The sequence below is a fragment of the Rhinoderma darwinii genome, chromosome 10 (assembly GCF_050947455.1).
Source record: "Rhinoderma darwinii isolate aRhiDar2 chromosome 10, aRhiDar2.hap1, whole genome shotgun sequence".
Taxonomy (NCBI): domain Eukaryota; kingdom Metazoa; phylum Chordata; class Amphibia; order Anura; family Rhinodermatidae; genus Rhinoderma; species Rhinoderma darwinii.
In genome coordinates, this window is record NC_134696.1 from 33911034 (window position 1) to 33935587 (window position 24554).

The 24554-nt window shown below is 41.7% G+C and overlaps 1 protein-coding gene across 1 annotated transcript; it reads right to left on the minus strand.

Moving 5' to 3' along the window:
• Positions 1 to 9152: 9152 nt before the first annotated feature.
• TNFRSF18 (TNF receptor superfamily member 18) lies at positions 9153 to 23766 on the minus strand. Its single transcript, XM_075839727.1, has 6 exons — positions 23616 to 23766; positions 20851 to 20994; positions 15146 to 15239; positions 14332 to 14405; positions 11889 to 12020; positions 9153 to 9286 (listed from the first exon to the last, which is right to left on the minus strand). The coding sequence occupies exons 1-6, from the start codon at positions 23764 to 23766 to the stop codon at positions 9153 to 9155; spliced, it is 729 nt and encodes a 242-aa protein (XP_075695842.1).
• Between the last annotated feature and the right edge of the window lie 788 nt (positions 23767 to 24554).

The window sequence follows — 24554 nt, forward strand, 5'->3', positions numbered from 1 at the left end:
AGCCGCATGCTGCAATTTAATCCAAGAATAACATCCAGGTGACTTGTCATGTAGACCTAAGTTTTAAGGAACACTGAGGCCTCATGCACATGACTGTAGCCATGTGCACGGCTCGTGATTGTGGCACAGAAGGCTGCGGGGTATCATCTGTGGGCCGCCCGCAAATAACGGACCGTGTACACATGGATTTCAATGAGCCCTGACTGTATAATGACATATCCTATCTTTTTGTGGTCCGGGCTCCCAGCCAATGCATGTGCATGGGCTCATAGAAATGAATGGGTCCATAATTCACCCACAGATTTGCGAGTGAATTGCGGAAGCAAAAACACGTTCTTGTGCATGCCTAATTTCAAAATATTCTTGGTTTATTTATGTTTTATGCAGGAAAGTAAATGTGAATATGTTTTTTTAAATGTTTTACTTAGGGGGGATTCACACGAGCGTGTATTCGGTCCGTGCGGGCCGCGTGGTTTTCACGCGCCACGCACAGACCAATACAAGTCTATGGGGCAGTACAGACAGTCCGTGCTTTTTGCGCAGCGTTTGTCAGCTGCGCAAAAAGCGCGACAGGTTCAATATCTCCGCGTATTTCGCGCATCACGCACCCATTGAAGTCAATGGATGCGTGAAAACCACGCAGGTCGCACTGAAGCACTTCTGTGCGAACCGACTGAAACAGCGCACCAGCTGTCAAAAGGATGAATGTAACCAGAAAAGCACCACGTGCTTTTCTGTTTCCAAACATCCAAATGGAGTGTCTTTGAGATGAGCGAACCCGGACAATCAAACCGAACTTCACCGGGTTCGGCCGAACTCGTTTTGGCCGAACCCGGCAAAAAAATTTCCGGTACGCGACGTCCGGAGATAGTCACTGTCCAGGGTGCTGAAAGAGTTAAACTGTTTCAGCACCATGGACAGTGACTACCGATCCCAATAAACATGAACCTGTGAAAAAAAAGTTCTGACTTACCGAGAACTCCCGGCTTCTTCCTCCAGTCTGACCTCCCGGGATGACAATTCAGTCCAAGTGACAGCTCCAGCCAATCACAGGCCAAGCACAGGCTGCGGCGGTCACATGGACTGGCGCGTCATCCAGGGAGGTGGGGCCCGATATCAAGAGAGGCGCGTCACCAAGGACGCGTCACCAAGGCAACGGCCGGGAAGTTCTCGGTAAGTACGAACTTTTTCTTTTTTTTTTAACAGGTTGCTGTATATTGTGTTCGGCATTCACTGTCGAGGGTGCTGAAAGAGTTACTGCCGATCAGTTAGCTCTTTCAGCACCTTGGACAGTGACGGGCGTCGACTAGCCTCACCTCTATGATGGCGGCTGCGCGAAAATCACGCAGCCGTGCATCATACACGGATGACACACGCAGCTGTCAAATGGTTTTTGTGCGCGCAAAACGCTGCTTTGTTTGCGCGCGCAAAAACGCAACGTCCGTCTGTATCTGCCCTTATAGTGAGAGTTTGTTTGCGCCTAATAGACAGCCATGAGACTTGTAATTGGTGGAGATGATTTTTTATTACAACCAGGACCGGATTATAGCGAGGATATAAGGGGTAATTGCCCAAGGGCTTTCACCACCTAGTTGCATCCAGTGCTTCCCAGACTCTCCTAGCCACAAAACATGAGCGTTTGAAAAGGTTTTAAGTACGGTATATCTCCAACAAGATAAAAGTTTGAATCTGTGAGAGAGAAGGCGATTATGAAACTTTCATTAATATATTTTATTGGAGTTAGAGTTGGGTTGGATCCTTTAACTTTGTTCAGAACTCAGATGCCCATTCCGACTGCACTGTTAACCAGAAGAAATATAGTGGCAGAGCATGGATATAGAAAGTTGAGGATAAGCGTCTGGCACACACACCTGATTCCACTTATTTGTTGGTTAAACAAAATAGTAGCTAAACGTTTGACAAACTTCTGACATGTGATAGTGACATGTCAGAAGTTTGGATTAGTGGGGGTCCGAGCACTGAGACCCCCACCAATCACTAGAACGAAGCAGCTGAAGCTAAAGTAAATGTATCGGTGTACGGACTCAATAGAAAATCTATGAGCCTGTACTCTGATACATCGGCTTTCCGGAAAAAGCCGAACAGACACGAAGAGGCTGAGCGCTCACACGAGCACTTCAGCTGCTTCGTTCTAGCGATTGGTGGGGGTCTCAGTGCTCGGACCGCCACTTATACAAACTTCTGACACGTCACTATCACATGTCAGAAGTTTGTCGAAAGTTTAGCTACACTTTAAGCATTGGAAATTCCATCAGGGCTGGTTTGCCAATAACAGAGAACGTGGACAGATGGTTGACCACTCGTACGCATTAGGTTATGTTCACATCACTGTTTTGGCTTAAAAAAAGCTCCAGACGTAGATGTTAAATGTAGGCTGTGACAAATGCCTTTTCATGACGTATATGTTAAACATATACCACTATAGTCTTTGGGTGACAGATCACTCTGTTAGGTATCCGTCACACATAAATTATTACGGTATCCGTTTAACTTATTGGTTATAAATAGCTATTGAAAAGACTATGATGTATATATTAAATGGATGCCTGTGACGTATTCGATACAGTGGCATACCTCACCCATAGACTTCCATGTAAAAAAAACATAAACCGCGCGGTATGCTTTTTGTGCAAGATCCCGTTGTGTGGAATATCATATACTACTACTTTATTACATACTTTTTTTTAAAAAGGTTTGCCAACGCATACCAGCTCAACAGAGGCCAAGAGGACACTTTTGGCCTCCATCGGGCTAATGAAGCCCTAAGAATATGTTTAGCGTGCACATCCCGACGTACACGCTAAACGTAGGGCAAAAACGTGATGTGAACAGAGTCTTAGATTGTTGAATTCAGTAAAAATTATATTACTAAGAAGGGGGCCTCTTCTACATTCTTTGCCCAGGACCCTCCACCAACCTTCATAGGCTGATCACGCACGCAACTGCGCTATAGAAGCATCACAGCGCCTTATCATGTAAACAAATTGCTTAATGTTGATGTCGTAATGGCGACCAAATACAAGCTCTACATGAAATGACCACTCTGTGTCATTAATACAACAGCTCTTGACATCATCACAACATCTATTTACACTGGGCGATTATCGGGCAGACGAGCGTTCATAGAAAGCACGTTGCCAATAATTGCCCTGGGTAGCAAGTGCTCGTTCATCTGCTGATCATATCTTTTTAAAAAAGTTAAATATTGTTGTTGTCGGCAGCGCATCTCCCTGTGTAAAGAGAGAGACGCTGCCGACATGATAATAATGTATGGGGACGAGCGATCGGAGTAACAACCTCTCGTACAAATCCATAGCTGCTTGTAACAGGAGCAAACGAGCGCCGATCAATGATGTCTCTTGCTGCACCGGCCATAATCGGCTGGTGTAATAGGGGCTTTATATGAACAGTGCCAACCTGCACCACATATCCCTTGGTAGGTGGGCTTTCTAATTGTGTAAGCTCAAGTAAGGGTTATTTGCAGTACAATTCAAGCAAAGATAAGGGTGGACACCATTATATCTGCAGCCCCTGGCATTATCATGGGGCCAGTATTATTTGATTTAGCTTTATACTACCATTACATGAAGAGCACAAAGCTGATATCTAGAGATCATGGAAGGTGGCCTTTTATTAAGGGATCATTAATATATGAACCAATCCTATGTGAGCACTCATCAATGCCATATGTACAAAATGACCATGCACTGAATGGCCCAGCATTGGTTGATCTTCAGCAAGGCTTTATTATAGGAACTGCGCTTACCTAGGGTAGTAAATAGCATGGTATCATTATTTGAATAGCACCAAGCTGGCATGTGATTAAGCAGCATGGTATTATTATATGAATAGTACCAAGCTTCACCACAGGGCCCTTATTAGGTGGGATGTCAGAAAGTCCATCAAATGGACTGTAAAAGATGATATTAGGTCTAATCAACCAGGAGAAACCAGTATGGTGCTGTAATATGGATAGCAATGGGCTACACAACAAGGTGCGTTACAGTTGTGGCTAAGACTTTGCTTGCCTTATGTACTCTGCTAGCCTCTGTCAGGGCTAATCTCCTATGGAGATAGTAGCATGACACTTTTATATGAACAGAACCAACCTGCAGTACACTTCCACAGTTGGTGGGGCATCATATGAAGTGCGTTATCACACAATAAAGCTAATCTTCATTGAGAAAACAGCATGGTAGCCACTTATAAATAGCATCGGGCATGACAGGGCCAATCCTAGACTTGCTTGGAAAATCGGGAACTGATATGACTTTGCATCTAACGGTGTCATAAAAATATTATTTCTAAATATCACAGCCCCTTTAATATGTAACGTGAGTGCAATTTGTCATTACATCAGTTGCTCATGTACACATCCTAGCATGTCGTGGTCCTGTTATAGAAATGGTGCCTTATCACAGGGCCCATCCTATATAAAGAGTCTGCTTTGTACTGTTATATTAATTAAATATGGACTTTTGACAGGGAAAATTCTATGAGAAATGGCAGCTCCTGTTCTACAAGAAAGCACCATTTTGTGAAGAGATAGTACTAGCTAAGGCCACAGCCTGACAATGCTATATAACTAAACTGACTAAGGGGTCAATGTTTGACTGTAAAGGACTACTCAAAGACTGACGGACGTTTCTGTATAAGCTAGCTGTCAATCACTGTGTAGGACCACCTACTTGACTCATAAACCCAAAGTTAGAAGGGATTTAAATAAATAAATTCCAAGGTATCCTGGATCCATTGGCCACACTATACATCAATCCGCGCAGATCCCCCTACTCTATAACATCCTGACCACAGATAGGACTGAATATTTAATGTGACAGGTTTCCTTTAAGATGAGTGATGTCGGAGGTGTAACATCAGCTGTGCACTGATGTGCTCGGTTCAGAGACTTTTCCACGTATAATTTGTAATGTTCTGGAATTGCCTCCCTGGATCATCTATGTCATCAGCGTATGGATCCTAATGGTATATCTGTCAGACTGACAGGTGAGAGACACTTCCACATTCATTAGATAGATCAGCGTTAACTCAACTGAATTCCTATGGGGTTTTTTGTTGGGGCAGAGCTAGAGGTTAGATCCATACATTATAGAGCTTACTCGGATCTGCCAACACCCAGTAGTTCTAAGCTTATATATACATGACTTATCACGAAATTGCCCATAACTAATAAGCAGAACTATCGCTTACTGTATTGTGTACATTGAATTCTGTGTTTTTTTCTGATGGGAAAGGCAGACAATTAATAAAGCACCTCTGCCTTCTCTATCTGGAGTCTGGCTGCTTCCCATGGCACATATTCGTGGTGTCGGGATTCTAAAGAACTTTCCTAAGCAACTTTATAAATGGAGGCCTTCTGCACATGACTGGATTACGGCTCTGGATTACGGCTCTGCCGTGTGTGTGGGGCCTAAGAATGGAGAAGAATGTCCACAAGCACAAAGCGGATAAAAACCTACCCACACTCAGGACCATAATGGCACCCAAATACTGACAATAGAACATGAATAAATAGTAAAGGGAGGAAACCTCCAGCTCACCAGTTTGTTGCGTCTCTTGACTCCTCACTCGGATCTCCGCTACGGCTGGCGGTATATGCAATGGAGAAAAAGTGGAATGATCCAGCGCTGAGTCCAGTCAGAGATTTAAAAAGGAATCGATGTTCCCATCTTTATTGGGGTGAATGTATAAAATAGTGTAGAGACGCAATCCCAAAGAATAGTGAGTAGGCAGTAGTGCCCTAGCCTACGCGTTTCGAGCAGCTCCTGTGCTCTTAGTCATGGCAGAGAAATGTGTCATGACTAAGAGCACAGGAGCTGCTCGAAACGCGTAGGCTAGGGCACTACTGCCTACTCACTATTCTTTGGGATTGCGTCTCTACACTATTTTATACATTCACCCCAATAAAGATGGGAACATCGATTCCTTTTTAAATCTCTGACTGGACTCAGCGCTGGATCATTCCACTATTTCAACATGAATAAATACTTCCACAGTATCATTACAAAACGTACTCTATAAAAAAAATATTCTATAAATTAGATTTTATTTCATCCTTTTTCTCAGCTAAATCATTAATGAAAATACCTTAATATATTTTATCAAATAATAATTGAGCGGCTATTACTAAATAATCCTGAACTTTTGCTGTAGACTGGTCGAGGACCATGAATAATTCTTAAAATGTTGTCCACGACCGGACAACTGTTGACCTATCCACAGGATAGGTCATCAATATATGATCGGTGCGGGTCTGATCATGTACTGCACTGATAAGCTGTACGGGCTGCCTCCAGGCACTGGATGTTTGTAACGGTATGCAGTGGTTGGAGCTGGAAGCACTGCATAGCGGCCGTTCTACATAACTGCAGCTCTGCTCCTTCCTATTCAAGTGAAACAAGTTGGAAAGACACGTAGGGTAAAATGTATTAAAACTGGTGTGAAGAAAAAAATGCTGCATTTAGTCCCACACTATGTGATCAGTTTGTCGACATAAGCAAAATGCCTTCCAGCTGTCATTTTTCAGAGGTCCCTTTAAAAATGAAGAATAAACAATGTAAATATTCATAAAAATAACCCTTTTTCCCACCTTGTCCCTTACCCAGCACTAAATGTATGACATCAAATCAAATCTGAAGCATTGACGCATTGTAGGCTTTATTTGCTTTTCCTCTGATACAGAACATGGCATCCTATAAGCCTGAATCCTTTATAGTCTGGTTATACTTACAGTTATAGATGTATGCATTTGCTTTTACATGACTATATACAGTAATACAGTAATACAGTAATACACAAAAGCTATAAATAGTAGGACAGTTAAAAAACAATAAACTCACAGTAAAGCTTAAAGGGCTAAACTTTCGAAAAACTTTTGATGTCTCATAGTGACATATCAGAAGTATTTATTGGTGGGGGTCCGAGCACTGAGACCCCCACCGATTGCTAAAATAAAGCGGCAGAATCACTCTGGTGAGCGCTGAGCCGCTTTGTTTCTGACCTGCATTTCTCTTAAAGCCGAGTAATTCGTGTACAAGCTCAATATAAAGTTTGTTAGTTACCCTTATAAAAATAAAGCCTAGAAAAATGCATCATTCAAGCACCAGCATACCTATAGCTTTCCCAATCACCTGAAACTATTGTCATCAAAAAAGAGACCAAAAAAAAATGTGCATCGGCAATTTACAATTTTTAGTGTGAATTAGCAAAATGAAAAATTAAAAAAAGTTAAGGCCTTAAGCCACCACTTGTGCAAAGCTGTTAAAAAATGCATTGTCATTAAAGAATTTCTCCAGTGTCCAGGGTCCACTTTAAATCCTTTTAGAATATGAATTCAATGTGTAAATTCAAGTTCCTAATCTTAAATTAAATACTATGTATTAGTTCCTACTACTTGCAGGCTGCAAACTCCATCCATTAAAGTATGGGTAAAAGTAGGAGGAGATTTGAATTTACTACATCCCTTTACTTCCTCCCTGCTGAGACACAGAGATAGATAGATAGATAGATAGATAGATAGATAGATAGATAGATAGATAGATAGATAGATAGATAGATAGATAGATAGTTATGGCAAAAATAACAGGCATATCTTACCTAACCAAAGAATAACAAGCTGCCTGTGTGTCTGTAGAGAGAACATGCTAGTTAATAGTCCTAAAGTCCTGCGATCACAGCAGCATTAGGACTGATTCAAGCAAGCAGTCATTCTTTTTGCAGTGTGAGAGAGGAGGCTGAGCAATACGAAGTGTAATGTGAGTTAGCAGGTATGTATAAACAGTGACTGTGACCGGGCTGCAGCTGCACTGTATCTGTAACATAGAAAACAATGACAGCAACTTCTTGTTAGTGAATTAGTAAGGAGAGGTCTTCAGCAAGAAAAACTGAGCTTTGAAGGGAAAGACTCCACAAAGGCACTGCACATGAGGATCTAAGAGCACTGTGAAGATTTTATTTTTAACTAGAGGTAAACTTTAAGGTCCAAAATATTAGCCGTTAAGGGGGTTAAAGCCAAATATGAAATGTCATGGAACTTGAAAGGCTTTCACAGACCTCAAGATGTCTTGATCGAACCCTTCTTTTGCTACAGTTATTTGGTACAATAGATGTGTGGCTAAGTAAGTGAACCCTGCTCTCTTTAGTTGATATTCATCTTAAATGAATGTATTTAATACAGGTAAAAGCATTTTTAAAGTGACCCTCTAGGCTCCCCCTTACTAAGGCTCATTTACCTCGGTGTACTTATTGCAATTACCTGATGATTTTTTTTGTCTTCACTGGTGGTTTAGTAGACTGTATTTTATAATCATTCTGCTCTTGCTGTAATGGAAATCTGCTCTTTATGCAATGACTTTCTGGTTAACGTGTAGTGGGCTGATGTTTATACACAGCAGCCAATCTGAAGAAGCAGAGCTGCAGTAGGGAGGGAGAGAGCAGCAGCCTAAACCAATGATAAATCCGGAGGTCGATTTTAGACTACCGCAGACTCCCTGTAGGCAATGTAGCTAAACTGTAGTCACAGATCACAGCTCTGCCCCAATGGATCTTAGCTAAAAAGCAGCCAATCAGCAAGCACAGAGTTAAATAAATAGCAGGTAAACATGACCTATAAGTATTGACTTACATATCTTTTCTGAGCTCACAAATGGACAGTCACTTTAAATATACAAATTTTGTAGTTACAATAAAGTGATAAACAATGCTGTCTCGTTTTCACTATGTACATGCAGTAGTCTACATGCTACTCTTCTCTATGAGTGAGTTTTTTCCACCCTTTTCACTATTATACAAAGGCCTGCCAAAATAGATGGCAGTGATTAATCATTTGAGAAAAAAAATATCACATGTGGTATTTCCAACGGAAATGTAGTTTCCATGTCACCTTCATTACAAGTACCAAACTAGATAAACAAGTGTCTCTTTTCAACTTAAATAACTACAATATTCCACTCGTACCCTATGCTGTTCTGACACTTTATGTTTTTGGCATAAGAATCTCTTCTCAAAAACTGTTTGGTAGCCATTACTATAAGACCAAACAATCAATTCTACAATTCAAAATCATTCTATTGTGAAATTTGTTTCTTTCATCTTTAGTCCTCAAAGTTGATTGACTAGACATATTGCTTCTCTACTGGGCCATTCCCGTGTTCTTCTCCATGTTCTTCCTCTGGATATTGACAGCTCCACGAATCGATATCTTCCTTAGCAGTCTTATTAATGATGAAGTGAGGTTGAAATGGATCTTCTAGAAATATTAATATTTTTGTTACAATTAAGTGTAATTTCTCTTAAAGAGAACCAATTGCCTCTTCTGACATGTCTGTTTTAGTAAACACTTGTATTCCCCATGAAATAACAATTTTGGAACATATTTTCTTAGAACCCTGCATTGCACCATTCCTCTGTTATTCCTCCTAGAAATTAATAAACTGACAGCTGGGTCAAAGGATAACTGATTGGACACTGTCAGTCTGTGTAGGGACACACTCCCAACTGGTTACACCCAGTTGTCAATTCATTCCTACATTTCTAGTTGGAATAACAGAGTAAGGCCCTGTTCACATCTGTGTCAGGGCATTTCGTTGCTCTGATCTGTAAAAGGAGCAGAACAAGAGAATGCCGGACGCAACGGAACCAATTGACTTTAAAGGGTTCTGTCGGCTTTCCATCAGGGTGTCTGTGGTTTTACCCGAAACAATAGTGCAGCATGTTGCGCTATTGTTTATGGTCATTTCAGCCGGATCTGCGAGGGAGGCCTCTAACGAAGCCTCCAATGCAGATGCCAATAAGAGCACAACGTAAAGTTCTAAGAAAATATGTTCCCAAATTTTTACTTCATGGGGAATACAATTGTTTACCAAAATATCTATGTCGGGAGAGGTGACCACTCCTCTTTGGAAGACAAAATATAAAATAATTTAAAATATATTAAAACAAATACACAGCACAAAATGTTTTAATAGTTATACTATTGGCATTATATGCTGGTTACTACTGTATAATCTTGTAAATTTTTATAAAATTATGATGACTTTAGTAAATATGAACTCCAGGAACCCTGGAATGGTAATAGAGCCTGTGTGATTCGGAAAGGACAAATAATGATCTACTTAAATATTATATGTCTATAAAATTATTTGAGGGGGTCATAGAGCATAGAGGTCCATAAAAACAGCATTGCCGCATGCATTGACCCTGTAATCAGAGTCCTTGTGGGTCTGTATTCCAAACCTTGTGTTCCATTTGTGTGCTGCCATATGGTATGCGAGTTACCAAATTTTCCCCTATAAGCAATGCATTGAGAGAATGCATCTGTATTACCTAATGCAATGCTGCCTGCCACAAGAACGGAGGCACACAGAGGTATAATATGGGCCTTTAGCAGGCTATGGGCTCCTCTTTCTTATGAATCTGTACAACACGGATCTGCAGTGTCGGACTGGCCCACCGGAAGACTGAAGGATCCTCCGGTGAGCCCAGGAAGCTAGCTGCTTTTATCTTGCAGTGGAGCAGAGAGACATTGTCTCCCTGCCCCGCTGCTTGCTCTTGTAGGCAGGGCCGTCCGGCACATAACATTTATGGCCCAAGCGGCACAGGCCCCCTCATGGCGACTCCACATTCAATTGTATCTGCGTCCTCAGGACACAGATACAATTGATTACTATAGGCTGCAGGCCATGCTACGCCTGCAGCCTAAAAGGCGCTGGGAAGTGTCCCTGCGCATGTAGGCGTAATGACATCACTGCATCACGCTGGCCTACGCAATTGTCCCGTATCCGAGGGCGGTGTGGCCCTATGTACAGGAGAGGGAGATTTGGGGGTCTGTGTGGCACTATCTACATTCGGGGGGCTGTGTGGCACTGCCTACGGTGGGGGGCTGTGTGGCACTATCTACAGTGGGGTGCTGTGTGGCACTGTCTACAGTGGGGGGACTGTGTGGCATTGTCTACATTGTCTACAGTGGGGGCTGTGTGTCACTATCTACAAGAGGGGGCTGTGTGTGGCACTATCTACAAGAGGGGGGCTGTGGGTGGCACTATCTACTAGACGGTGGCTGTGTGTGGCATTATCTACAAGAGGGGGCTGTGTGTGGCACTATGTACAAGAAGGGGGTGTGGGTGGCACTATCTACAAGAGTGGCTCTGTGTAACACTATCTACAAGAGGGGGCTGTGTAGGGCTATCTACAAGAGAGGGGCTCTGCGGCACTATCTACAAGAGGAAGTTGGCTGTGTGGCACTATCTACAAGAGGGGGCTGTGTGTCACTATCTACAAGAGGGGGCTGTGTGTGGAACTATCTACAAGAGAGGGGCTGTGTGTGGCACTATCTACAAGAGGGAGACTGCATGGCGCTATCAACAAGAGGGGGCTGTGTGGCGCTATCTACAACAGGGGGACTGTGTGGCACTATCTACAAGAGGGGGCTGTGTGGCACTATCTACAAGAGGGGAGGCTGTGTAACACTGTCTACAGTCGGGGATTTTGTATGGCACTATATACAAGACGGGGCTGTGTGTGGCACTATCTACAAGAGGGGCCTGTGTGTGGCACTATCTATAAGAGGGGGCCTGTGTAACGCTACCTACAATATGGGGGCTTTGTGGCGCTATCTACAATATGGGGGCAGTGTGGCACTATCTACAAGAGGAAGTTTGGGTCACATTATATCTATATGGCTGACGAGTGGGTTCCAATAATTATTTCCTCTGGTGGGCCCAAGGTATTTCAGCCCGACACTACGGACCTGTAATATGGCCGTGTAAATGAGGCCGAACATTAACTATGGACATTTATATTAATTATTCTGCAAATTGCTTTTTGATGTTATTAATATTTATTATACAGACCTGCAATTTTCCATACTTGTGCTGCTTTGATTTTCCATATGAGGAGGTGAATGGCGACCGTTATTAATAAGATAATAAACACTGCTAGAGCCAAATAGAGAGCCAGAGATGTCCAGTTCTTAAAAGCAGATTCTGGAGAGAAATGAGAGAAAAATGCTTCAGGATAGTGAAAAAATCATACTAATGATATGAAATAATTGGTAAAGTAGAGCTCTGCAGTCTTGTACTGCTGTCCCAAGAAAACTGACACCCAAAACTGATGCCAGATCCTAAAGAAAATAAATATTTTTTCAAGCCCTTAGGGTATGTTCACATAGCGTGGATACGTTGCGTAAAAGCAAACAGCGTATCTGCCCTGAGTACTGCAAGGAATTCCGTCCGAAAAGCTGCACCAAATTGAGGTGCAGTTTTTCGGCTGGACTGTCTGCTGCGGAAAACTGCATGTAAACAAAAAAAGTTTGATGGCAACGCATCTTTTTGCCGTCCTGCTTACCCAGAATTCTGTGCTTCTTCATCCCGGCCGGCCTTTCTGGGATGACGTTTCATCCCATGTGACCACTGCAGCCTGTGATTGGCTGCAGCGTTCACTTAGGATGAAACGTCATCCCTGGAGGCCGGCCGGGAAGAAGAAGCACAGAATTCTGGTTAAGCATAAGGGCAGGTTCACACGTGGCGGAATTGCTGTGGAATTCTCCTGCGGCCGTTTTTTACATTTGTTTCTATACATTTTTATGAAAGTTAGTTCAGACGTTGCGGAAAACTCTGCTGCAGACCATAGGCTGTGGGGCAGAATTTTCAGTCCACAGCATGCACATTATGTTGCGGAGAAGAAGCGGAATTTCACTGCGTATTTCAGCCTTTGCAATGAAAAAACTGAAATCTGTGGCAAGTCCGCTGTGTTTTCTGCAACGTCTGAATTACCTGTCAAATATGCAAATGTTGGTGCAGATTCGTTGTGTAATGACCCAAATCTGCACCAACATTTGCAGTGGAAAAACTCTGCCATGTCTGAACGTGCCCTTAGCGCTTTTTTTTTTCTAAGTTGCGATTTTTGCAGCAGAATCGCAGCTTTTCTGCCGCAAAAATTGCAACATCTGCTATTTGTTGCGGGTTTTTTACCTCGCAGATTTTTTGTTTTGTGGGCTTTCCCCCTTGAATTCAATGGGGGAAAAATCTGCAACAAAAAAAGCAGCGACTATGCAAATACAATTGACATGCTGCGGATTAAAAAACTGCACCGCAGGTCAATTTCTGTGCGTATTTTACGATCATTATTTTAGCAGCGTGTGGATGAGATTTGTTCAAATTTCATCCACTTTGCTGCTACTGTAATATGCTGCGGATTGGCAACGGAAAATCCACAGTATTTACGCTACGTGTGAACTTACCGTAAAGGTAACAAGAAAGAGCAAGTATTCAAAATGTAAGGTTTTTATTGTAGCATCTAACATTGATCATGTGTGATCACGTGATTAGGGCACAGCCCATGGACAAGAGTGGCGCTGTTTCTGGAAAACTAAACAGATCTTTTTTTCTAACATCATACAAATCTTTACATTTTATTTAATTGTTAAATATTTCCCAGCTACTAAATACAAGTTACGAATTGCACAATGTGTGGCATCCTCATATATGTGACAAACATGGTGTATAGAGAAAAGTCCGACACATTTCATGTCTGTTGGCTGCACTAGGTGTAACTTTTTACATTTTCGAGAAAGACAGGGAAGAAATGCAGATGTTTCCAAACCACCGCATCACTGTCTTCCGGTCAGTTCACTTATAGACTTCACATGTAGGCAGGAAACGGAGAGGAAATCTATTTTGTTTCTGCTTACCACACACAAACTGATTTTGTAGAAAGAAGCGGTGGTCCTTTTCTAGAAACAATTATTAATGAGAAGTTTGGGGACAGCAGTATATTAGCATTTGTATTGTCAGTGCTGGATCAACGTTGGTGGAGGCCCCTGGCATAGAAATCGGTGGGGCCTCCTCCCCAGCAGAACTGCCATATAATACATGGATAATCTGAATAAAAACATTAGATAATTATCTTCATATCCTGCCGATAGCTATGGGCTCTGACAACAGTCTTATATGTATGGGAGAGCTCCACTGTCCCCCAAGGTATCTGATATTGGGAGAAAGAAGGGTCAACATTTTGTTCAACATAGAGATAAGTGGATCCAGTGGTATCTAGCAAATGCTTATCCACATCTCCCATTGGCAATAAATTCGCAAAGTTGACCACCACATTTTTTTCTAGCTGTGTCTTGCATGTCTTGCTGCTAGAAGTGTCTGGGGAAGTTTTTAAGGAACATTGTGGTGGAGAGGCGTCTTGGTGGTGGAGGCCACTGGCCACTTTTCCCCCCTCCCCATAGAGGTATTGATGGAAACAGTGTAAACTTTATCAATATCATCTGGTAATTATTGCTATGTTTACCCTTGGGTTTATTTTCAGGTTTCTGGCTTGAAGGCACAGGGGAGTAAATGTTACTTTCTGTAGTAAAGATTTGCCTGTAAATTAAGAAAATACGTAAGTCTATTACACAGTAAATACAACAGGTTAACTCCTATTCTCATTGATTTAGAACCAGATCAGTTGGGCATGTTGTGCTTTGAGTTAAGACAATCTAGCCAGAATACTTTGGCATTGTGTGGAAAAGCATAATTTTTCAAGTTTAGACATACTTCATTTTATCGGTTCCTTACTTCTTGCTAACCTACTGAATATAACTCAGCAAGAAGTAAGGGATAGATGAAAGGGAGTATGACTATAGGATTAGACCACATATACTTCACTAATAGTCTTGATTAAAAATATCCTATCGTTTTGTGCATACAGCTCCTATGCAGACCTATGTTTCTCCAAGGTTACAGACTAGAAACAAACTGTGTGTGTAGCCTGATCCTGCAGTCAAGTGTTAATCCTTTACATCTGCCCCTCTTCTAGAGTCTGTATGTTAGCAAGAAGAATCTGACTACAAATAAGACTTTGTTTGTAGTCTGTAACCATGGAGACACATATGTCTGAATAGGAGCTGTAGACATAAAACGTTAGGATATTTTTAGTCAGGACTATTTGAAAAGTTGCTTCAATTTTATTTTAGATGCAATGGAGCAATACAAAAAAAATGGTTGCACAGGTTGTATTTGACGATGCAGATTTCATAAAATCCTATGGAGAATGAATAACATAGCTGATAACCAGTTATTTATATTTAATATATGGTGCTGTGCTTATCATATGTACTCACCCTTCGACAGACTTGCAGATTCCATTTTCTACTTCAGAATAAGTCCCCTTTGGACATTCTTCACAATAATACTCAAAAACTGTGGTTTCTTTTTCTAGAAATTAATAGACATTCCCGTTTGAATATTTGCTACTACCACCAAGATCTGCATACTGTACGTAGATCAACGTATATTCATTTTCACTGGTTCAACTAACAATATTCTGACTTTGAGACATAAGAATAGATCATCTAAACTGTAGTTTTGTTATGAACATAGATGTCGCTGTAAATGACAGGTTACAGTGAGATTACGCTTTGCTCTGCTGTAAGTACCAAACAAACGTTAACAAAGTGTCGGGATTGTGAATAGACATCCCGTCATGGCTGGAAGGAATGTCTATTCACTGTCTAAACACTTCAGTAAAGTTAATGTGTCAGTATAAGACAGTACATAGTGAACAACGCAGTGTCACTATGTGCTGACTAAATGAATGGAGAGAAGTGCATGACGCTGATTGGTCACTGATTGGTCAGCGTCACACACTCCTCTTTACAACGCCCACTTGGTCTAAAGTAAAAACACGCCCACTTGGGCATTAAGAAACGAATTAGCATAAAGCTAAAATCGCTCCTAACGTGGTAAAAATAGATCGTTTTTCTAAATAAAAAGCACTGCTGTCACCTACATTATAGCACCCATCTCCTTATGAAGGAGATAGGGCACTTATAATGTGTTGACAGAGTCTCTTTAACAAGTGGTGGGGGTCTTAAGGTCCTTTTACACCGGCGAATATTGTCCGTTACAACGAGTGCAAACAAGACAGTTTCTTGATCGGCGCTCGTTTGCTGTTTCCACAAGGAGTTATGATCAGTAATGTTTGGATATAAGCGATTATTAATACGATGGCTCGTCCCCTTGCATGACCATCATATCGGCAGCACGTCTCCCTGTGATGTGATAGTGCTGCAGATAATGATAATATTTTCTGATGCATAAACATATGATCAGCAGGTGAACGAGTGTTTGCTCATTCATCGGCTGATCGTTGCCCTGTTTACACAGGGCAATGATCGGGACCGAGCATTCATATGTTGCCCGATCATTGGCCCGTGTAAAAGGGCCTTTATTGGTTGGGCACCTACCGATCAATCAAGTAGTTCCACTTAATGTTCCTGGAGCTGCTACTATAGAAGATTGTATTACGGTAGGGCATGTAAGAAACAACAGTTTTCACCAATTAAAGTCATTTTGGGAAAATCTGAGGTATTGGGTATTTTGCATCATGAGGTTTGCATATGCGACCAAAACAATAGTATACGTGATCCTAATGGAACATGGACAGACATGCGCTCCCTGAGCTTCAGGCATTTGCATCTGACATGATTGTGACATCCAGACTGAATAAGTCAGATTCTCATCCAAACACCTGCAATTCAGACCCTACTAAATATTCGTCTATTTCTTCAATTAATCTATGATTTGCTGAATTGGAGATTACCACAATGACCAGCTTTTCAAAAATCTGTTTGCACAATGTGGCCAATGAAGCAGCAGGCCCTAATGCTAGAGTTTTTTCTTTATTGACTTAAAAAGGTTTTAGGGACTTGCCCTGTTTTTTAAAAAACCACAACCCAGGATTTCTGAATAAACACATAGAAATGTGGTAAACTTGGTCATATACTTACCACTTAAATTAACCTTCTGTTGCAGGTCTCTTGCGCTTCAGTGACAACTAGCTACAGTGATGTTGTGTCCATAGTGATGTAAGATCTCGCAGCAGCCATTAAACAATGACGTCACCTGACGTTACTTTGGATAGAACATCATTGCAGCCTAGTTCTCGCACTATAGCATGTGGGACTGAAAGTGGGGGCCAGGAGCAAAATTTGAACAGTAAGTGCATTTTTTTCCCCATTTTTTTGCAGGTAACTGGGCTTTTTAAAGAATCAGGCAAGTCCTGGAAAACTTAATTCATATGGGCAAAAAAATTAACAAGGAAAATCACTGCTGCCATGGATGGAGTATAGGGCGGGGTACCAGATCTCGGACCCTCATACATTTACAGCAGATCAAATCAATATGCTATACAATAAATGTCTGTAGTATGAAATCCCTTTAAGAATATTTGACGTCAACTTAGAGTTCTGTTACCTGTGTTCTTGTGCTTATAATATGGTATTATGTTTTGAACAAATTTTCATAAACACAGCCCTTTTTGCACTCCGGTACGTTTATAGCCCCGTCAAAATCGGAAATGTTGGCAGCTAGACATGATCCATCTCGACCAATCCGTAGCTCTAAAAAGAATCATGTGATCTAATGACTCCTGTTCCTGAGGACTGTGGAGTATACACCGAAGCATAAATGATTAAGAATATTAGAATCACCTCAGAGTTCTGCAGCCCATATAAAGCACACTATCTGTGGCTTTCTGTATGACTCTATCTACCTGGTTTAAGGAAGGACAACTGGTGAATTGGCGACAGGGTAATGGACGCCCAAGGAACTATGATGGGTGTGGGGAGCGAAGGCTAGCCCATCTGGTCAAATCCCTCAGAAGTGCTGCTGTAGCCCAAATTGCTGAAAAAGTTAATGCTGGCTATGTGAAAATACATAGTGCATCGCAGCTTTCTCTGTTTGGGGCTGCGTAAACTGGTAAGAGTGTCTATGCTGAGCCCTGTCCACCACAATGGGCTTGTTAGCATCAGAACTGGACCATGGAGCAATGAAAGAAGGCGGCCCGGTCTGATAATTCACATTTTCTTTTACATCATGTGGACGGCCAGGTGTGTGGGTCGATTCACTGAGGAAAAGATGCCACCAGGATGTACTATAAGGAGAGGGCAAGCTGGCAGAGGCAGTGTGATGTTCTGGCCAATGTCCTGCTGGCAAACCTTGGGTCCTGGTATTCAGGTCTATGTTACTTTGACACATACCACCTACCTAAATATTGTTGCAAACCAAATACACCCCTTCATGGTAACTGTATTTCCTAATAGCAGTGCCCTCTTTTAGCAGGATAATGATCCTGCCGCACTGCAAAAATCGTTCAGGAACGAGACAAAGAGTTGAAAGTGTTGAATTGCCCTCCAAATTCTCCAGATCTCAATCTGATCGAGAATCTGTGGCCCCACCTTGAAATTTACAGAACTGTGGCTGTGCCATAACTGTTTAAAGAGGCTCTGTCACCAGATTTTGCAACCCCTATCTGCTATTGCAGCAGATAGGCGCTGCAATGTAGATTACAGTAACGTTTTTATTTTTAAAAAACTAGCATTTTTGGCCAAGTTATGACCATTTTTGTATTTATGCAAATGAGGCTTGCAAAAGTCCAAGTGGGCGTGTTTAAAGTAAAAGTCCAAGTGGGCGTGTATTATGTGCGTACATCTGGGCGTTTTTACTACTTTTACTAGCTGGGCGTTCTGACGAGAAGTATCATCCACTTCTCTTCAGAACGCCCAGCTTCTGGCAGTGCACAGACACACAGGTTCTCGAGAGATCACGCTGTGACGTCACTCACTTCCTGCCCCAGGTCCTGCATCGTGTCGGCCACATCGGCACCAGAGGCTACAGTTGATTCTGCAGCAGCATCAGCGTTTGCAGGTAAGTAGCTACATCGACTTACCTGCAAACGCTGATGCTGCTTCAGAATCAACTGTAGCCTCTGGTGCCGATGTGTCCTCGCTCGTCCGACACGATGCAGGACCTGGGGCAGGAAGTGAGTGACGTCACAGCGTGATCTCTCGAGAACACGCTGTGTCTGTGCACTGCCAGAAGCTGGGTGTTAACGAAGAGAAGTGGATGATGCTGATTCGTCAGCATCATACACTTCTATTCACAATGCCCAGCTAGTAAAACAAGACAAAACGCCCAGATGTAACACACATAATACACGCCCAGTTGTACTTTAACTTTAAACACGCCCAGTTGTACTTTAGAAAGCCTCATTTGCATAAATATAAAAATGATCATAACTTGGCCAAAAATGCTCGTTTAAAAAAAAACAAAAAACTTTACTCTTATCTCCATTGCAGCGCCGATCTGCTGCAATAGCAGATAGGGGTTGCAAAATCTGGTGACAGAGCCTCTTTAAGATGGAAATACCTCTTTAACTGTAGAACAGCAAGGCCTTTCTAAAGCAGAATGTAATTCTATTGCTCACTCCCATCACACAGGTTAATCTTTTCCATGATGGAAGAATATGAAAATTAATAAAATTTTACTATTGTACGAAGCTTAAAGGAACAGTGTCACAAAATTTATTTTTTTTACGTCAGTTTGATTTTTGTGTTTTATTAAAAACTTTTATATTTATTTGTGTGTTTGTGTTTTACTTTTTATATTTTTTCATTTTTTCTTCCCTATGGGGGCTGCCATTTTTTTTTCCATTTCTGTATGTGTCGATTAACGACACATACAGACATGGAATACGGCAGCTACAGTCCCATAGTGAATGCGAACGGGGCCCGTTCCATCCACTATGCTGTACTCCGTCTGTGTGGGAACGGCGCATGCGCCGCTCCCACACAGTCCAAGTTGAACTGTGCGCCGTCCGGCGCCATTTTCCTGTAGACCGGAAGTCGCGGCCGGACAGTAAGATTACTAATTCCGGTCGCGGCTTCCGGACTTGTGCACTTGGAGCGGGAGGTAGCAGACGGAGCGGACGGACCGGAGGGAGCGGCGGCGACTGGAGCAGGTAAGTTATTTCTATGTATGTTCGTGTTTCAGTGTGTTTTACTAGTGTATGTAAACCTTCTACACTGTGTGTTAGCTCAAAAAATGGCGACACACAGTGTAGGAGGTTTGACTGTTCAATCCCCTCGTTTCTCCCGGCACTAGCCAGGATAAAGGAGGGGGGGATTCTGAGAGCTCACTAGAGCGAGTGAGTTTTCTCAAATTTTGCAGCATAAAGCAATGTGGTTGCTTTACCACATGCAATGCTGCAATTTTGGGAATTGCTCCATCTAGTGACCAGCACTGGGAAATATTATAAATTAGAATCTAATTTATAATATTTCCTGACTCGTGAAAAAAAAAAAAAAAAATTAGAACAATGTTTAATCACCTATACACTAATTGTTTAACTAAAAAAAAAATACATTTTTTTATAGCGTCACATTCCCTTTAAGTCTGAACAGCATTCTAACTCCATACCGCATTGTAAGAAAAAATAAAAAAAATATACGTAAATTTAAGTCCTCGACTTGTCCACCTCTGTTAAAATTCTATGTAGCTGTTCCAGAAGTATACAGTATCCTTTTTTCCAACAATAACTATAAATTGTGCCCCCTTCTGTGCACTCAAGATAACCACCTAGTCCACCTACCACTCCTTCCCACCCTCCTACATATATTTGCTCATCAGGAGTCTGGGAACTTTAATAGCTACAATTTTCTGCTGTCACTATCGGAGACTAAAGATGGCTATACACCTTAGATAGCTGTCGGCCGAATGGCTAACAGCTATGCCTCTCGACCCCACCCCAATATACAATCAGGCTTGGCTCATTTAAGCATGTACTCAATATGTAGAGGAGACTAAGCCACTGCCAGATGCCTTTAACATTGGCTTATCTCTCGTGAAAACAAAGTATCGGGCATGCATAAATCTAACAACTCCTTACAAATTAGATGGTTGGCCGATCCTGACGAAATTAGTGGGTTTGGTAGACGTTCATCTAATGTACTATATATGGGCACCTTAACGAGTGAAGAATCATTACCTGATCTCTTTAGCTGATATCCTTTTTTGCAGGTGGGCAATTTTTCACATATAGTGCAACTTCTAGAATTGCAGCCATAGCCTTGACTACAACGGCATTCTTCCTGTCGTTGGTCTGCATCTGGACATACCTGAACATTTTCACCTGAAAATAAAAAAATATTTCATTTAGTTTGCAAGGTTTAATTTTTTTAACTTTTAAAGGGTAACTATCATTTTATTTTTTTAAATTATATATATAGGGCAGGCAATTTCAAGAAATATTGCAATATACTTTATTAACCAATTCAGCCTCCATTCATTGTAAGGGGGAGTTCACACAGAGTTTTTTGATGAGTTTTTTTATGCGAAAAACGTGCCAACAAACGGCCGTTGATTACAATGGGAGGCGGAGGAATTTTTCCTGCGAGCGTAAAAACCGTCTCGCGCGAAAAAGAAGGGACATGCCCTATCTTCGGTCGTTTACGCCTCTGACCTCCCATTGACATCAATGGGAGGCAGAGAAAGCGTTTTTCGCTGCATTTTTTGTCCGTGGCGGTCAATGGCTGCGGGCGAAAAACGCCGTGAAAATCGGCGTGCAGGCAGAGGAAAATCTGCCTCAAAATTTCAAACAAAGAACTCCTGCAAAAAACTCAGTGTGAACCCAGCCTAAAACTGTTCATGAACTGCTGCCCCACTGCTGACACACTGAACACGGCTACTCGGTGTGGGGAACACTTCATGCTGCCTGCTCCTGAAACCCGATGCACTCTATGTCTAGAATTGGGTAGTTCTACAACAAAATGTTTCAGTCCTAATTACCAGCCAACTGACCTTATCTCGCTGCTCTCCCTGCCAGACACTTTGATGAGTAAGGGACGAGCCAGAGGTGTAGTAGGGAGATAAGGTCAGTGTTGCTGGTTATTAGGAACTCCCACCAAACAAATTATAATATATTTTATGGATAAAGCCCCTTTTACACGGGCCAATTATCATGCAAACGATCGTTCATAGAATGCTCGTTCACGATAATTACCCTGTGTAAACAGAGCAGCGATCAGCAGATGAACGAGCAAACGCCCGTTCATCTGCTGATCGTATCGTTTTAAAAGTCTAAAATATTATCGCTGTCGGCAGCACATCTCCCTGTGTAAACAGAGAGACGCGCTGCCGACATGATAATAATGTATCGGGATGAGCAATCGGAGTAACGAGCATTCGTCCCCATCTATAGCTCCGTGTGACAGGAGCAAACGAGTGCCGATTAACGAGCTGTCTCATTGATCGTTGCTCGTTGCACTGGCCAAAATTGGCCGGTGTAATAGGACCTTAAGTTATAAATGTCTTTCATTAGAATACCCCATTATTTATCACATTTTTTCCACACACATATTGCACATACAGTCACATGTAAACAAATTTGACTTTCCCAGATTGCTTGTTTGCTTGTGCTACTATTAAACCAGGCTTATGTTTTCAGATATATGGATAACATAGGGATAAACTTAATGGCATATCCAGCAAAAGTCAGTATGGAAAGTACTTGTCCTTGTCTAGTAACCCATACACCATTGACAGAAATGTAGGATGGGGTTGGATGAAAATGTTCCTTTTTCTCCGGCCGGGGAGGTTTAGAGGCATTATATAGCACCAACTAATTCCTCAGAAGTTTATCGATCAGCCAGTCCTAACTCTGTCAACATGTTGAGAAGTCTGGTGAAACTAACAAAAGCTAAAGCTGCCCATAAATTTTAAGATATCCGTGATGGCGGTCCCCCACCCGAAGTTTGGTGTCTGGGGAAAAATAGATCAGACAGGTTTAGTCCCTTAATCTGATCCTGATGTTTCCCTCAGGCTGGGTTCACACTACCTATTTTCAGGCGTAAACAAGGCGTATTATGCCTCGATTTACGCCTCAAAATAGGGCTACAATACATCGGCAAACATCTGCCCATTCATTTGAATGGGTTTGCCGACGTACTGTGCAGACAACCTGTAATTTACGCGTCGTCGTTTGACAGCTGTCAAACGACGACGCGTAAATTGACTGCCTCGGCAAAGAAGTGCAGGGCACTTCTTTGCAACGTAATTTGAGCCGTTCTTAATTGAACTCAATGAAGAGCAGCTCAAGATTTACGAGCGTCACAGACGCCTCGTATAATACGAGGAGGAGCTTTTACGGATGAAACGAGGCAGCTGTTTTCTCCTGAAAACAGTCTGTCATTTCAGCCATAAAAGCCTCTCATCGTGTGCACATACCCATAGAGTTGTCACTTTAGCAGCCACTCATCTTACAAGGCTCCACAGAATTAACATATTGAGCAGAGCTGAACGTCCACCTTAGACATCTGGTTTTTTAATGAAAGGTAATTTTTATATCTTTAGGCAGTTCGATAATGTGTATTATTCGACTAATTTCTATCGTCTCCTACAATAATCACAAAATGTATATACTTTCAATAGTCAAAATCGCGTTTACAGATCTCTAGGAGAGCTAAAAAGGCACTGTAGCTGCTGTAAAGACTATAGACACAGTCACAGTCAATTATTTTAAGTGATTTCAGCTCTGAAGCCAGAAGAATTGAGAATGCAGCTCTGGAGTTCTGTATAATATAGGTTAAGTAATGCAATGTATTTACAAAGTAACTCAACTTTTTATTCTATGTTCGTAAAGTAGTGTGCAATGGTTACACCAGATACACATATATTATATACACATACACTTCATATATTGTAGGTGAAATATTTATAGAGTAATAAAAATCTCCAGTTTTAGATCATACTTACTTTGTTTACAGGGTGGGCAGCATTTTGAAAGTCCATTTATGTTTACCATGTAGTTATTAGTGCATTCCTCAGTGGCAAATTTGGCAGTGCCACCCATAAGTAACACACACCACACTGCTATCAATGAACCCATCTTCCACGTAAGACTCATATTCATTAAAAAATGAAACCCGTTCTTTGTTGGTAACCCGCTGCAGTTCAGAATCTCCCACTATGTCACTGATCTGATGTATGATTTGTCACAAATGTTAGTCTTTTATTTTTTCTTATGGTGGGAGGAAGTTTTGTGCGTCAGACACGTTTCCTTTTGGGTTTGCTTTTTTTTTTTTATTCCTGTGGTCTTGTGTTTTATATACATATACTATATGTACGTGACTGTGAGTATAGTTATTTTTTGGGATTAGCTAAAATGATGGGGTGTCAGCTTTATTGTTATTCTGATGTTGGCATTATCATTTTTTTTTTCTTTCATAGGGCTTTTATAGACAGTGGAGCTTTAGAGAGCTTCTGCCATCAAAATATTTTTTGACAATTTTTTGAACCAATCATTTTAAAATGATATAATGAAAATATTTTACTATCTGTGAAGGTTATCTTGTTTTATTAACTGACGTTGAAGACCTCCTGATCTTTGTCTGAGTAGCTTAAGGGGATGTCGAATCAGGACAGACTGGCATGCTGAAAATTACCTGATCTGCACAATTCCAACAGCTAAACCTCTGGTGACCAGCTGATATCAGGTGGCTTACATTTAAAGGGAAATTGAAGAATTACATAGCGCCCATAAGGGATGCCACCTCTTCTACCAAAAAATACTAGCCAGGTTAATAAGGGTAAAAAGGAGGCCCCCCTGACTCACTTGGATCACTTCATTAAGTCTGGCGTTTCATACGCCATTCTTAATCTAAAGAAAGTTGAAGTAAGATGGTGTCTGTGCGC

Coding starts and splice junctions, on each gene's coding strand:
- TNFRSF18 (XM_075839727.1), bottom strand. CDS start 23,766: ATGAGTCTTACGTGGAAGATGGGTTCATTGATAGCAGTGTGGTGTGTG. Junction 15,240..20,850: donor ATATCAGCTAAAGAGATCAG/GTAATGATTCTT, acceptor ATTAATTTCTAG/AAAAAGAAACCACAGTTTTT. Junction 14,406..15,145: donor ATCTGCAAGTCTGTCGAAGG/GTGAGTACATAT, acceptor CTTAATTTACAG/GCAAATCTTTACTACAGAAA.